The 13152-nt window shown below is 35.1% G+C and overlaps 1 protein-coding gene across 1 annotated transcript in view; it reads left to right on the top strand.

The window, feature by feature from the left end:
- The window catches only part of LOC117327642, a 136652-nt gene that overhangs the window by 49880 nt on the left and 73620 nt on the right, over positions 1-13152 (top strand). Inside the window, exons 18-25 of the mRNA XM_033884710.1 lie at positions 2103-2318; positions 3244-3383; positions 4432-4625; positions 6862-6989; positions 7155-7274; positions 7714-7857; positions 9310-9478; positions 9723-9977. Coding sequence (XP_033740601.1) covers positions 2103-2318; positions 3244-3383; positions 4432-4625; positions 6862-6989; positions 7155-7274; positions 7714-7857; positions 9310-9478; positions 9723-9977 — 1366 coding nt within the window. The remainder of the gene's footprint in view (positions 1-2102; positions 2319-3243; positions 3384-4431; positions 4626-6861; positions 6990-7154; positions 7275-7713; positions 7858-9309; positions 9479-9722; positions 9978-13152) is intronic.

Here is a 13152-nt window from a genome sequence, read left to right on the forward strand (position 1 = left end):
TCCTAACATTTTATAAGATTTTGGTGTGTTAAATCATAATCATAAAGTAACCATCATCTGTTAAAGGATGCTAGCTGGTATTGGGTATAATTTTTGCTTTAGAAATCTCATTTTCTCTATGTCAGATGACTTATTGCACCTTTTTTATTTCATTATTAGTCTCCTACCGGTGAAACCGGGGGGACTATAGGTTTTGCCTGCGTCCGTCCGTCCAGTTAAAGTTTTGGTTAAAGTTTTATAATGGCACACCATTCACTTAATAATGGTATTAGGATGCTGATTCTTTGCATAGATCGAGGTTCTTTGGGTGTGTGGCATTAGGTTTGTATGGTTAAAAGTGAAAAAATTATTTTCATTTTTTGAAATTTTTGCCATATTATGAACTTAACTTTTTTCTCTGTATTGAGGTTAAAGTTTTGGTTAAAGTTTTATAGTGGCACACCATTCACTTAATAATGGTATTAGGATGCTGATTCTTTGCTTCTTTGCATAGAGGTTCTTTGGGTGTGTGGCATAACTTTTGTACAGTTGAAAATGAAACAATTATTTTCATTTTTTGAATTTTTTTCCATAATATGGACTTAACTGTTTTCTCTGTATTGAATGCTTCACTGATGTGAGATTCTTTTGGAATAAAATCAGTGTACTACTATGCTGTGCTATGCAGAATTTTGTTTATATTTCAATCCAAGGCTGTTATTACACATTTCAATTTAAATTCACTTTAGATTCTTTTACTCTGTACAGTAGACATACCAAAAGAATACCTGAATATCTTTTATGGGCAGGAAACATTGTTTATTCACCCCAATAGAGTTGAATTTACACATTGTTTGGAATGAACGTATTTTCATAAAATGATCATGTTTCAGTTGTCGCTAAACTTTTTTACTCAAATTTGGCTAAAGTTTTAACTTGGGGGGGCACCGGTAGGGGACATGTATTGGTTTAGCAATACTCACAGAATGCTTGTTTTAATCACTTGTCTAGAGACCTCTTTCAGTTCCTGACTAATCTCAATCTCATTGAAACTTTGTAGGCATTATAATCATATGTAGCTCTGTTTTACTTATTGATAACATTTTGATCTAGTCAATTCGGAAAGGGTTATTGCTCTTTGTTTATCTCAATATTTTACTTTTGTCTTGAGATCTTCTGACCTTGTTCTAGGTCTATGTGAAGTTTAACTGGTAGGATTATTCACATGACTGGTCTATGTGAAGTTTAACTGATAGGATTATTAACATAACTGGTCTATGTGAAGTTTAACTGGTAGGATTATTAACATGGCTGGTCTATGTGAAGTTTAACTGGTAGGATTATTAACATGGCTGGTCTATGTGAAGTTTAACTGGTAGGATTATTAACATAACTGGTCTATGTGAAGTTTAACTGGTAGGATTATTAACATAACTGGTCTATGTGAAGTTTAACTGGTAGGATTATTAACATAACTGGTCTATGTGAAGTTTAACTGGTAGGATTATTAACATGACTGGTCTATGTGAAGTTTAACTGGTAGGATTATTAACATAACTGGTCTATGTGAAGTTTAACTGGTAGGATTATTAACATAACTGGTCTATGTGAAGTTTAACTGGTAGGATTATTAACATAACTGGTCTATGTGAAGTTTAACTGGTAGGATTATTAGCATGGCTGGTCTATGTGAAGTTTAACTGGTAGGATTATTAACATAACTGGTCTATGTGAAGTTTAACTGGTAGGATTATTAGCATAACTGGTCTATGTGAAGTTTAACTGGTAGGATTATTAACATAACTGGTTTCTTGTGAAGTTTAACTGGTAGGAATATTAACATGACATGTATTCTGAAGGATTTAGATTATATAAAGATTTTTTTAATGAATTTTACATGTTGAAAGTTAATTTGTGGTTAAAGTTTGTTTTACAAATTATAGATACATTTGTATTTGAAATGTACAGATCTTAGAAATAAAAGTGGGGAAATCCCCAAAGACCCAACCAACGTCCATTCAGTGTAGTATAGGAAGAAGTTTGTCTACTAGATCTTAGAAATGTGTTTGCAGATATGAAAAAGTGTTATCAGATATTAGAAATGTTTTCCTTGTGTTTTACAGACAATGGAAAGTGTGCCCAAAATGAAGTATGTGAAGGTGTCAACTGTAACACAGACCATGGTGTCTGCTCTAATGGAAAGTGTGTGTGTGTGGGTGGATATACTGGGGAATATTGTCAGCATGATATAATAGACTGTACCGAGAACACCTGTAACCATGGTACCTGTGTAGATCGTACTTCTGATGTCCAGTGTTTGTGTATGTCTGGTTATACAGGTAAGTCTGATTTTACACTGTGTCTCATACTAAACTGATTGTTATTGGGGGACTATGTGTTAAAATCTTTTAACAGTTTCTCTATCACAAAGAGGCCCAGAGTCATGATAGAATATAGCAGAAGCTGATCAATGAAGGGCTACCAAGTTTGTTAAGTGAAATAGTGATCTAGATACATTGTTATAGATTTTACAGTAATGTAATTAAAACATCCAACTAGATATAATAAACTAAATATGAAATTGTGAAAGGGATTGAAATTCTGGTTGACAATAATTTTATTTGCAGGGTTTTAATGCTTCGATCCCAGAACAGCCCAGTCATTCTGAGGCAGACATTCTATGCAATATCTGCTTCTTCAGTCTATAGTGTTAAATGTTCATGTTGATTCTCTCTTCAAGGGCTTGTTCCCAATAACATGATTTATGTGAAAAACTTTTTATTTCCTTGTGTGATATGAACTTAGACATGTCTTTTTGATATGCCTAGTTGTTCTGTTGCCACTACCCTAGTTCTCACTTTGAGAATGTGACATTGCCTGAATTTGACCTAGATTTACATAGTGGGTGTTGTGAAGTAGAACACGCTCACCCTTCCAGAACACCTCGTCTTGTTCTCCTTTTATAGTCCTTTTATGTAAATTTATATTTTATTCCCATTATTAACCCTGAGTTAAAGATTTACGATTTAGTTTACATATCCATACACTCACACTGTTTAAGTCAAAAGCCGTTGTAAAGCTTGTTAGTTAAATCTGGTGTCCATATACCTTTAGTCATTTGATTAAGGTCTAAGACAGCAGTATACTGATATAAGGAATAGAAACAGGAATTCTTGGTGGAGGGTTCTAAAATGTGTTAAAAACATTGAACATATCCAGCTTGTTTAATATTTCATGTGATCTAACAGTTTTATTTGCTTGTAGGAGACCGATGCCAAACCGACATTGATGATTGCGTAGGTCAGTGCACAGGTGAACATATTATTGTCTCGGATAGATGTACGGACAAAATCAATGACTACATGTGCAACTGTGAAGCTGGATGGAAAGGTCAAAACTGCACGGTTGGTGAATTTGTTTGTTATGATATGCCATATCAATACATGTGCCTAGACAATGTATGAAAAAGAAAGGGAAGTAGGGGGGGGGGGGGGGGGGGGGGGGGGTCACGTGTGGAAATTTAAGGTTGGTGATGAAGGGGTATATGTAGAATTGGAGATTGGTTGATCTTTAAGGGCAGTTACAGGCACATGTAGAAATTGGAGGTTTGTGGTAAAGAGCACATGTTGGTAGGGACAATGATGGCAAATTTGTAAATTGGAGGCTGGTAACGGGCAGTCACATATGTAAAATAAAGTTGGTGGAGGAGGCAGAAAGTTATCAGGTCACCTGAGACAAAGTCTCTGACAAGTGACCTATTCTAATCGCCTTTTGTCTGTCGTCGTGCGTCCATAAACAATTTAAAGTTTCAACTTCTTCTCCAAAACCACTGAATGAAATTTGGTTGGGAGCTTCTATACCTAAAGGTCAACTAAAATTGTGAATTATATGGTCTGCACCCCCTAGGGGCTTTGGGGAGGGGCCAAAAAGGGTCCAATTGACTAAAACTTCAAAGATCTTCTTCTCTACTCTGAGATAAGGTGGAATCAATCACTCTTCATAGATGGAAGATGCTTTACCAAAATTGTGAATTTCGTGACCCTGGGGAAAGGCAAATTTTTCTCTAGTTTATATGGAAAAATCACATTTTAGACTATGATTTGATGAATTTGTATTGGAATTCATTCAAACTTGGTTAACATTATCAGCATGGGGTGACAGTTAGTTGGTATGCACATGTTGGCCCCACATGACCCCCGGGGGGCTGATGGGCAGGGCTAAAAATGGTCAAATTGACTGAAAATTCAAAAATGTTCTTGTCTACTCTCAGATATGTTTGAATCAAACACTCCTCATAGCATGGGATGACAGCTTAATGATATGCACATGTTAGTCCTGACTGACCCCTTTGACTGATGGGAGGGGCCAAAAAGGGTCAATTAGATTAACTGAAATATTTCAGATCCCAGGTGACCGTTAACGCCCAATTGGCCTCTTGTTCTTTATTTACAGGAGAACATTAATGAATGCGCAAGTTATCCTTGTAAACATGGAGCCAACTGCACAGATGGGGATAATACCTATACTTGCAACTGTTTGACTGGGTGGACTGGTCAAGATTGCAGTGTGCCAGTGAACTACTGCCAAAATGGACCCTGTCTAAATGAAGGAAAATGTTATAACATGAGTGATGGTTTCTTCTGCAGGTACATTGTATATATAAGGGTATCAATTGTGTCTCTTACAGGTATTCATTAGAGTAGCTATTGTGTCTGATACAGGTATTCATTAGATATATCTATTGTGTCTGATACAGGTATTCATTAGAGTATCTATTGTGTCTGATACAGGTATTCATTAGAGTATCTATTGTGTCTAATACAGGTATTCATTAGAGTATCTATTGTGTCTGATTCAGGTATTCATTAGAGTATCTATTGTGTCTGATAAAGGTATTCATTAGAGTATCTATTGTGTCTGCTACAGGTATATATTAGAGTATCTATTGTGTCTGATACAGGTTTATATTAGAGTATCTATTGTGTCTGATACAGGTATTCATTAGAGTATCTATTGTGTCTGATTCAGGTATTCATTAGAGTATCTATTGTGTCTGATACAGGTATTCATTAGAGTATCTATTGTGTCTGATACAGGTATTCATTAGAGTATCTATTGTGTCTGATACAGGTATTCATTAGAGTATCTATTGTGTCTCATAAAGGTATTCATTAGAGTATCTATTGTCTGCTACAGGTATATATTAGAGTATCTATTGTGTCTGATACAGGTATTCATTAGAGTATCTATTGTGTCTGATACAGGTATTCATTAGAGTATCTATTGTGTCTGATACAGGTATTCATTAGAGTATCTATTGTGTCTGATACAGGTATTCATTAGAGTATCTATTGTGTCTGATACAGGTATTCATTAGATATATCTATTGTGTCTGATACAGGTATTCATTAGAGTATCTATTGTGTCTCATAAAGGTATTCATTAGAGTATCTATTGTGTCTGATACAGGTATTCATTAGAGTATCTATTGTGTCTGATACAGGTATTCATTAGAGTATCTATTGTGTCTCATAAAGGTATTCATTAGAGTATCTATTGTGTCTGATACAGGTATTCATTAGAGTATCTATTGTGCCTGCTACAGGTATTCATTAGAGTATCTATTGTGTCTGATACAGGTATATATTAGAGTATCTATTGTGTCTGATACATGTATTCATTAGAGTATCCATTGTGTCTGATACAGGTATTCCTTAGAGTAGCTATTGTGTCTGATACAGGTATTCATTAGAGTATCTATTGTGTCTGATACAGGTATTCATTAGAGTATCTATTGTGTCTGCTACAGGTATTCATTAGAGTATCTATTGTGTCTGATACAGGTATTCATTAGAGTATCTATTGTGTCTGATACAGGTATTCATTAGAGTATCTGTTGTGTCTGATACAGGTATTCATTAGAGTATCTATTGTGTCTGATACAGGTATCCATTAGATATATCTATTGTGTCTGATACATGTATTTATTAGAGTATCTATTGTGTCTGATACAGGTATTCATTAGAGTATCTTTTGCTTCTGATGCAGCTGGCTTTCTGTTTAATTATCACTGAGATACTTGCATAGATACATGTTAGATTTATTCTGTATTATATTGTGTTACACTTTGAATTAGTATTTGAACTATCATATATGTAAAGTAGATTGAAAATATCCGAAGTTACAGCTCAGGAAACAAGATAAAATTTACTCATTATTGCCTACAGTAAGTGAATTTAAACCACTACTGTCTAAAATTTCCTATCATGATTAATCACAACCGCTCAATGTATTGAATATGCAGCAAAAATTCTTTGATCCATTTATCAATCAATAGAAACAAAAATACTCCACAAACGCTATTTATAGAATGATTGTACATGTATATGTAAAGATATGAAAAAAATTGATGAATTGGAGAGCTAGCAATTCTAAAACTTGCTGAGAACCATACTAATTGACCATCACCCAAAAATTGAAAAATTATTGATTGAACTTGAAAAAAATATTCAAAAATCAATGAAAACATATCTAAACTTCACAAACGTCGATGGTCGAGGTCATTGGGTCTTGGGCAAGTTGCTTGGATTCAAACAGTCAAATTTTGTATCATTTCACTGATGAATTTTTCATTATGACATGATGAAAGAAAGATGTTCATAATTAAACAAGGGGTCAACAGTTTTTGAAGTATGAATGTCAAATGTCAGCCTCAGCAATATCGATAAAAATAAAGATGTTTTAATTACAATAACGAGGGTTTTATTGCCATAAGACGGGCCCTTGTTGACCTGTCAGTGTTCTGGTTTTTGTAAGAAAATAACCCTCAACCAATTCCACTGAAAATCCTCATCTTGCAAAATAATTTTTTTTTTGATTCAGTTGCCTTGGGGGAACAACTGGGAAAACATGTTCAACTTTCCCACCAGTGTGTCCCGTCATCCTACCATGTACTGCCCAAGGCTCATGTGCTGATGTGGAAGGCACAGCCAAGTGTAATTGCATTTCAGGTAGGTTTCTTGCAGATAATTATCTGCTGAATTAGTGTTTAAAGTAAATGTCTTACCACCATTTTTCTGTTGGATTATGAATATTACTTAAAAGCTTTCTATTTGGATCCAACTATTTTTTTTGTTTGTTCTTATATAGAAGTTTGGTGCTATTTTTGTCTTCAGATTCCTACACTGGATCTTCCTGTCAGTTGAAAACTTACCATTGTGGAGAGAACCCATGTGAAAATGGCGGGACTTGTATCACTAACAGTGACATTGGTTTCACCTGTAATTGTAGAAACTGTGAGTTATATGTTACCATATCTATCCTCTTAGAAACCTCTAGGAAGACAGTATACAAACTGAGTAATATGTTACCATAACCCTTTGAGAACCCCAGGAGGCCAATGTATAAACTAGATAAAACGTTACCATATCTATCCCCGAAGAAACCCAGGGGGCTAATATATAGACTGTAAGTAAATTAAATGTTACAATGTTTATCCTCTTAGAAGCCAAGGGTCAGAGCGAGTATTGACCATAACTTTGTCAATCAGAGTGTGTATTGACCATAATTATAGCTTTGTCATTCAGAGCGAGTAATGACCATAACTTTGTGATTCAGATTGTGTATTGATCATTATTTATATGTTGAAGATTCTGGCATTATTAAGGTCTACATGAAATTCTATAATAAACTCAAATTATAATACTTAATTTAATATTATTATTTTTTCTAAAGCTTACTCTGGTGAAACCTGTACACAGTATAATGATCCATGCAGCCAAAGCCCATGTACACAAGGAGCAGTCTGCAAATCAGATGGACCTAACTATTCCTGTGCCTGTCCTGGTGGAGCCGTCATGACAGATATACAATGTAAAAGTAAGTAACTATACCAATATTGTAACTGTCTGAAGGTCATCAACATTATAACTGTCTATAGGTCATCAACATTGTAACTGTCTATAGGTCATCAACATTGTAACTGTCTATAGGTCATCAATATTGTAACTGTCTGTAGGTCATCAACATTGTAATTATCTGTAGGTCATCAACATTATAACTGTCTATAGGTCATCAACATTGTAACTGTCTATAGGTCATCAACATTGTAACTGTCTATAGGTCATCAACATTGTAACTGTCTGTAGGTCATCAACATTGTAACTGTCTATAGGTCATCAACATTGTAACTGTCTGTAGGTCATCAACATTGTAACTGTCTATAGGTCATCAACATTGTAACTGTCTGTAGGTCATCAACATTGTAACTGTCTGTAGGTCATCAACATTGTAACTGTCTATAGGTCATCAACATTGTAACTGTCTGTAGGTCATCAACATTGTAACTGTCTATAGGTCATCAACATTGTAACTGTCTGTAGGTCATCAACATTGTTACTGTCTATAGGTCATCAACATTGTAACTGTCTGTAGGTCATCAACATTGTAACTGTCTGTAGGTCATCAACATTGTAACTGTCTGTAGGTCATCAACATTGTAACTGTCTATAGGTCATCAACATTGTAACTGTCTGTAGGTCATCAACATTGTAACTGTCTGTAGGTCATCAACATTGTAACTGTCTGTAGGTCATCAACATTGTAACTGTCTGTAGGTCATCAACATTGTAACTGTCTGTAGGTCATCAACATTGTAACTGTCTGTAGGTCATCAACATTGTAACTGTCTGTAGGTCATCAACATTGTAACTGTCTGTAGGTCATCAACATTGTAACTGTCTATAGGTCATCAACATTGTAACTGTCTGTAGGTCATCAACATTGTAACTGTCTGTAGGTCATCAACATTGTTACTGTCTATAGGTCATCAACATTGTAACTGTCTGTAGGTCATCAACATTGTAACTGTCTATAGGTCATCAACATTGTAACTGTCTATAGGTCAACAACATTGTAACTGTCTATAGGTCATCAACATTGTAACTGTCTATAGGTCATCAACATTGTAACTGTCTGTAGGTCATCAACATTGTAACTGTCTATAGGTCATCAACATTGTAACTGTCTATAGGTCATCAACATTGTAACTGTCTGTAGGTCATCAACATTGTAACTGTCTGTAGGTCATCAACATTGTAACTGTCTATAGGTCATCAACATTGTAACTGTCTGTAGGTCATCAACATTGTAACTGTCTGTAGGTCATCAACATTGTAACTGTCTATAGGTCATCAACATTGTAACTGTCTGTAGGTCATCAACATTGTAACTGTCTGTAGGTCATCAACATTGTAATTATCTGTAGCTTATCTCAGCAAAATTATCATTTCAATTGTTCCAATTTCAGATCTTTATATCTTATGTTTCTAGGTTCATCCGCTATCGGTGACATGTTGGTGGATGCAGCAGTTGACCCTAGAGGCACCTATCTCAATAATCCCTTCATATTCTCCAATGCAGATATGTTTTCTGTAATGCTTTGGGTGCTATGTAGTAATGAAACATACAGCAGTCCAACGATAATGGCATTGGAACCCAGGTAATACCAAATTCTCTATATAGGAAATTGGTGATTAGTAGTTCAATATGTTCCTTATAATTATAAGGCACTTATATGTACAGAGATGTCACATTAATATTCTCACAGAGTGAAGTCTATATGGGCTAGTTATCTTTATACTGAACAGTCTTTATTGATAGTTGCAATAGAGATGTTGGTGAGAAAGGAACCAGCTGATACACTGGAACAGTGGTAAATATGTCTCTTTTTTGTGTTGCCATAGAGATATTGGTGAGAAAGGTCCTGGCTGGATGGACGATATTCCTACTGATAGGTACCTGGTAAAAATGACTAATGAAGGTGTGATGTTTGACAATGGCACCAAATCACAAATGGTGGAGTTTGACAAGAACATCTGCGACAAGAAGTGGCATCATTTTTCTCTGACTTATCACAGAAATAGTACTACGTTTGTTAAACTTGATTCAATTACCAAGGCAAACTATGAAATGACTGTGTCTGGAATATCTGCCTCAATGTAAGTGAAGATGTAGTCAAACTGATGTGTAAAATTATCATAAAATATAGTACATCGTATTTTGTCTGAGTCTAACTTACAAATGAATTTAATGATTGACTAGTTCTATTTTATGCATGGAAAATTTTAGCACTGCAGTCAAAATTTCGCAATTATATACTATTAGATTGGAGTGCATCATGATTATAACAGGAAGAAAGATGATGAAAGTCAGAGAAAAGTTCAAACTTTGTTATCTATTATGAGATTTGTTTAGGGATTGACTGTCAGTTTTGTTGCTTGCATGGACTGATGAAGGGAAGTGAAACCTTGTGCAAATGAAGTGAGCTGCGAAGCAGTTCATGTACCATTTGCACGAGGTTCACTTCCCTTCATCAGTCCGTGCAAGCAACAAAACTGATAATCAATCCTTATATTTATATTAACTAAATTACAATCCCCGCCGTCAGATGGCAAAAATGTGGTCGCGACAGTATGACACAAGTGCATCACTTTGTAACATTGTTATCTCTATTTCTCAGAAAGCACTAAAGGGATCTTTCTCAAATTTGATGTGTAGGTTGTCCTTGGTCCGTAGTTGTGCATATTTCATTTTGGGACCAGTCAGATAACAACATGGCCGACAAGCAGCCATCTTGGATTTCGATAACTGAAGTTTGCTATAGCTATTTCTCAGAAAGAACTGAAGGGATCTTTCTCCAATTTGATGTATAGGTTGCCCTTGGTCTGTAGTTATGCATATTTCATTTTGGGACAAGTTAGATAACAACATGGCCGACAAGCAGCCATCTTGGATTTCGACAATTGAAGTTTGTTATCGCTATTTCTCAGAAAGAACTGAAGGGATCTTTCTAAAATTTAATATATAGGTTCCCCTTGGTCCCTTGTTATGCATATTGCATTTTGTGACCAGTCAGATAACAACATGGCCAACAGACAGCCATCTTGGATTTTGACAACTGAAGTTTGCTATAGCTATTTCTTAGAAAGAACTGAAGGGATCTTTCTCCAATTTGATGTATAGGTTGCCCTTGGTCCGTAGTTGTGCATATTTCATTTTGGGACAAGTTAGATAACAACATGGCCGACAAGCAACCATCTTGGATTTCGACAATTGAAGTTTGTTATCGCTATTTCTCAGAAAGAACTGAAGGGATCTTTCTGAAATTTGATATATAGGTTCCCCTTGGTCCCTTGTTATGCATATTTCATTTTGGGACCAGTCAGATAACAACATGGCCAACAGACAGCCATCTTGGAGTTTGACAACTGAAGTTTGTTATGGCTATTTTACAGAAGGTGCTGAAGGGATCTTTCTTAAATTTCATATGTAGGTTCCAGTTGGTCCGTCTTATTGCATTTTTGGACCAGTCTGAAAACATTGTCGACAGACAGCCATTATCGTTAAATCTCAAATTTCATAAATAAGTTCCCCTTGTTTTAGAAATACTGGAGGGATGTTTCTCAATTTTCACAGATTAGTATGAGGAAGGGAAAAATAGAGAAAAGATCAATCTGACATGGAACCTATAAAGATCATTCAATGGTGGGCGCCAATATTCCTCTCGGATCTCTTGTTATCACATAATGTGGCTCTTCTATTTGTGTTTATATACATTTGATAACAGTGTTGCACAATTCACAAAATGAAATTGCATTCAAGCCTGAGGCAGTACAAAACTAGATAGCCAATGTAAACAGTGAATGTATTAATCACACGCTGGCAAGAAAGTGATCCGTCTCTCAGAACAGAAGCACGCGACCCAAAATCTTCATCGGGAAATGAAGTAATCTGAGTTCATTAGTTTCATTGAGGTGATGCGAAGTGAAAATGTAAATATTATGAACTTGTTACATACAAAGATTCGTGAATTAATTACTAATGGTTTGTCATCATTACAGTCACCTGATTTCATCAGGTCAGCCCAACATTGGGATAGCTGGGCCTATTAATAAAAATGCTGGAATCATTTTATTATAACATATGCTATCAGAATCAGAAAAAAATAATGTTAAAACCAAATATCTGACAGCTGAAGTGATCAAACTTTAATGTTCAAATAAAGCATAGAATGTTTAAAAGTATATCAGTTTAATAGATATAGCAAAATCCTGCTAGCTCGAACTCTTATGAGAGTATATATCAGTAGCTTGAGGAGTATGAGATATTAACTTTATGAGAGGTTAGTTCTAGATTGAACGGTATTGATGATATATTTACAACAAATGTAATCATAAGAAAAATATGGAAGTTTTGCCAACGGTATACTTACATAGTAGTCTAACGATAATCCTCACTGATAGTTGTGATTTATGATAATACTAATAAACTGTAGTATGTAAATGGGAAACAGACAAACAATTATTTTACTATATAGGCTGTAGTCATCCAGTTGCAAGAAATGACAGACGTGCTCGGAAATGCAAAGGCCTTAAACCTTCCTAAATATCCTCTGTACAAGTACCAAATTGATAAAAATTTTAACGAATATATACAAATGTTTTCTGACATACTTTAAAATAGAAACTAAAGTGATCATTGTTGTTCAATACACAGTAAGCACTATAATCATTCCCTTTTTTAAATATTCAATATTGCAATACACATTCATGTAAGAATAAAACTCTATATCTATAACCTTCCCTTAATATTGCCATTTTGTAATTGGGAGGTTATCATGTCAATAAACAATAGAGACATTATAGAGAGTTAGACATTAATCAACAAGTATAATTAACATTTTAATACTTTGAACTAGGTAGTGTAGATATATAGGTATCATAACACATACTTTAATCTGGTAATTATCTACTGTCTTGAAATGACACAGGCGTGAGATTGGCTGCATGCAGTACCTTGAGGTCTGTCTAAGCCATATGTTACACAGGTTAAAATTGTTGGGACCTGTTTATCGGATAGGATCAATACTATGAGTATGAAGGACGGGGGATAAGTAATAATTTGAGGAATGCTGGATATTGAACAAATAGCGAGGTTTTATTTACAAGGAATATATAAGGATGTGGTCAGGACAGTTTGATGAATAGTGAGGTATTAGAGTTATGCCGATTCGAGGATGTTGGGTTTTAACTGCGTACAATTTTAATATACAATGTGATTCTATACAACCTTACTCCATGATGACCCTTTAAACAACCTTTTGGCCTTGAATTG

Source organism: Pecten maximus, chromosome 1 (genome assembly GCF_902652985.1).
Source record: "Pecten maximus chromosome 1, xPecMax1.1, whole genome shotgun sequence".
Taxonomy (NCBI): Eukaryota; Metazoa; Mollusca; class Bivalvia; order Pectinida; family Pectinidae; genus Pecten; species Pecten maximus.